General features: G+C 44.0%; 1 protein-coding gene across 1 annotated transcript; it reads right to left on the reverse strand.

The window, feature by feature from the left end:
• Window positions 1-156: 156 nt before the first annotated feature.
• LOC131300149 (7-deoxyloganetic acid glucosyl transferase-like) lies at window positions 157-2,427 on the reverse strand. Its single transcript, XM_058325858.1, has 2 exons — window positions 1,687-2,427; window positions 157-1,356 (listed from the first exon to the last, which is right to left on the reverse strand). The coding sequence occupies exons 1-2, from the start codon at window positions 2,207-2,209 to the stop codon at window positions 419-421; spliced, it is 1,461 nt and encodes a 486-aa protein (XP_058181841.1). The 5' UTR covers window positions 2,210-2,427; the 3' UTR covers window positions 157-418.
• Between the last annotated feature and the right edge of the window lie 452 nt (window positions 2,428-2,879).

A 2,879-nucleotide genomic window follows, 5' to 3' on the forward strand; every position in this document is an offset into this window, starting at 1 on the left:
TTCAAAAGATAGCTATGTGGGTTCTCACATGGATTTATTATACAATCACGTGCTAACACATGAAACTTTTTTGGCAATATTCCATAACCAAATCGTAACTCATGGAATTTTTTGTATGTGGTGATGCACTAGAAAAAAAATCAAAACACAAATAAATATATGCTACTAAAACTTTTATTCATGAAGAGAACCTTGCAATTGACAAATCAATTTTCAAATTGAAAATGTACTACCATTTGCATAATGTTGATGGGCCTGCACTTGAAGGCTTCTCTAATTAACCCATTACCAAATTTTCGAAAATGCTTCGATACACATTCTTTTTTAAGGACATATAGTATGCATCCAATAAAAAACTCAGATCACGTCACATAAGCAAAATGTGACCTGAAGAGCTTCCAAGTTTCAACGTGTAAGCTCAAACAACCATGGATCTGATGAACTCAATAAAACGGTCTAAGTTGCAGTAAGACGATCCACCTCCGCTCACAGCTTCTTTTGCCATCTTGGCCATTCGATCTGTCGATTTGATGAACTCATCTTTCCTCACGACCATCAGATCTCTAACCATCTTCTCGATTATAACTCGATCACAAGTATCTTTCATATCGAGTCCAATCTTCCACACCTCGCTCACAAATCTACTATTAATCATCTGATCAGCAAAGTAAGGCCAACAAATCATCGGCACTCTCGCAACTATACTCTCCAAAGTTGAGTTCCACCCGCTGTGCGTCAAAAACCCACCAATAGCGCCATGGTTCAGGACCTCTTCCTGTGGAGCCCACCCAACCATGTAACCCCTTTCCTTAGTACCCTCCAAAATCTCCGCCGGAATCTGACTCTCCCCATCTTTTCCGGCGATGGAGTCCGGCCTCATAACCCATAAAAAGTGTTGCCCGCTATTTACCAACCCATACCAAAACTCCATGAGTTGGTCCCTTGACAAAACTGTAATGCTTCCGAAGCTCACATAGATAACTGATTTTGGGGGTTTTCTGTCGAGCCATTCAATGCAGGATCGATCTTCTTCCCAGAAGCTACCAGAAGTCGTCGACGGCGGCGTGGTGGTGGTTTTTTCCTCAGATAGTCGGGATTTCAGGTGGGCGTGGAGGGGTCCGATTGTGAACAGATTGGGCATTCGGGTCCGAATGTGAGAGAGAACCGGTCCTTCTAAGTCTTCGAAGGAGTTGAGAATTACGGCTTGGGCTCGAGGGGTTTGTCGGGTCTCATTTTTTATTACTTGAAAACGTGGGTCGGATACTTCGTCGACCCGACAGAACCCGGGCAAGTCACGGCGCCGGAGAAACCCTTCCATTCCGGGTACGCTTTTTACCTGTAGGTCCATTCCATTTCCTGTGGGAATTAAGATAAAATGAGTTTGTGCAAATTCCATTTTCACAGTCAGAACAATGCAATACCAAACTATAGGATTCATCTTGATTCACACGAACCACACTCTTCTTCAACTTAAATTCGCACTAGAGGTCGGGATACACGCGATGCGTGTGCATGTCGAATTTTAACAAAACTTGATCAAACAAATAATAAGTGAGAAGCTATTGAGCAAATTTTGCGAAAATTAATCAAAAATCAATGTAAATACAATGTTTCCGTAAATTTTGTGAAAGTGAAAGTAGGCCGAACAAATTGGAACGGAGGGATTACAAAACAGAAGAATAGTACCTTTGAGAGGAACTTCACCAGCTTCAATGATTTCCTCATAACAGAAACAAGCCCAGAACGAACAAGCGCTGACCGTTCGAAAATAAACAAGCTGAATCCCCTTCTCCAAAGCAAAATCGCCGGCGAAACTCAAAACCCCGTCGGCTATGATACACGTCACCGGCCGCCTATCTTCAGACCTCAGGCAATCGGTGGCCACCATCATCTCCTTGAACAGCGGCCCCGTCACGTTCTTTATCGAAGGCATGATGTCCATGACCCTCTCGCCGGCGCGCGGGTGGTCCTCGGGGAGGCCGTCGGAGATGGTCTGGAAGCGGAACCCGGGGTAGCGGGAGAAGCGGGAGTGGATGTCGGCGTGGCGGAGGAGGCGGCGGTGGCTGAAGTCGGAGACGAGGAAGGTGACGTGGACGGCGGCGAGGGAGAGGAGTTCGGCGAGCTTGAGCATGGAGTTTACGTGGCCTTGGATGGGTACGGGGAAGATAAGCACGTGAGGCGGGAGTGGGGATTTTTCTTGGTGACCCATCGGAGTAGGGATTTTTCTCGCCGTTGAACTGGTTCCAAGTACGCAGATCTACCGGTTCAATTATTGGTTCTTTTGTATGGAGTGTTCTATAAAGTTTGAAAAATGATTGCCTGACTTTGTCAGATTTGTATGGTCATCAAAATGGACGGAAAGAGTATAATACTGGTCTCGCGCTGCACGCGTTTGCAATGAGATGTTTGTATGTGCCTTTATTATACTTTTCTCTCTCTCTCTCTCTCTCTGGTCTCGCGCTGCACGCGTTTGCAATGAGATGTTTATATTTGCCTTTATTATACTTTTCTCTCTCTCTCTCTCTCTCTCTCTCTCTCTCCATTTTTAAGTTGAAGGACTAGAATATAAAAAGAAATAATTGGGATGGCTAAAATTTCACCCAACCGACAACACTAAACAAGTCGAAGCTTTCATTTGAAGAGGTCGTCTGTTGGTTCGGATTCTCTCCGGCCTAATTTTGAATTGAATCTTACCGTTAAGAGTTTTTGAGTAAATTCATACTAGTATTAATTGTAATAATAGTCGGGTCAGATTTAGATTGTCTCGTACAATCCAAATTAAAGTCCGAAGAGGATCCAATTGCAGTAACAAAAGGGAAGGAGTGGTTGGCTTGATCCCTTCAGAATGGATTCTCAATTTTCTTCTGTTAAAAAAATAA

Source organism: Rhododendron vialii, chromosome 9a (genome assembly GCF_030253575.1).
Source record: "Rhododendron vialii isolate Sample 1 chromosome 9a, ASM3025357v1".
NCBI classification, from domain to species: Eukaryota; Viridiplantae; Streptophyta; class Magnoliopsida; order Ericales; family Ericaceae; genus Rhododendron; species Rhododendron vialii.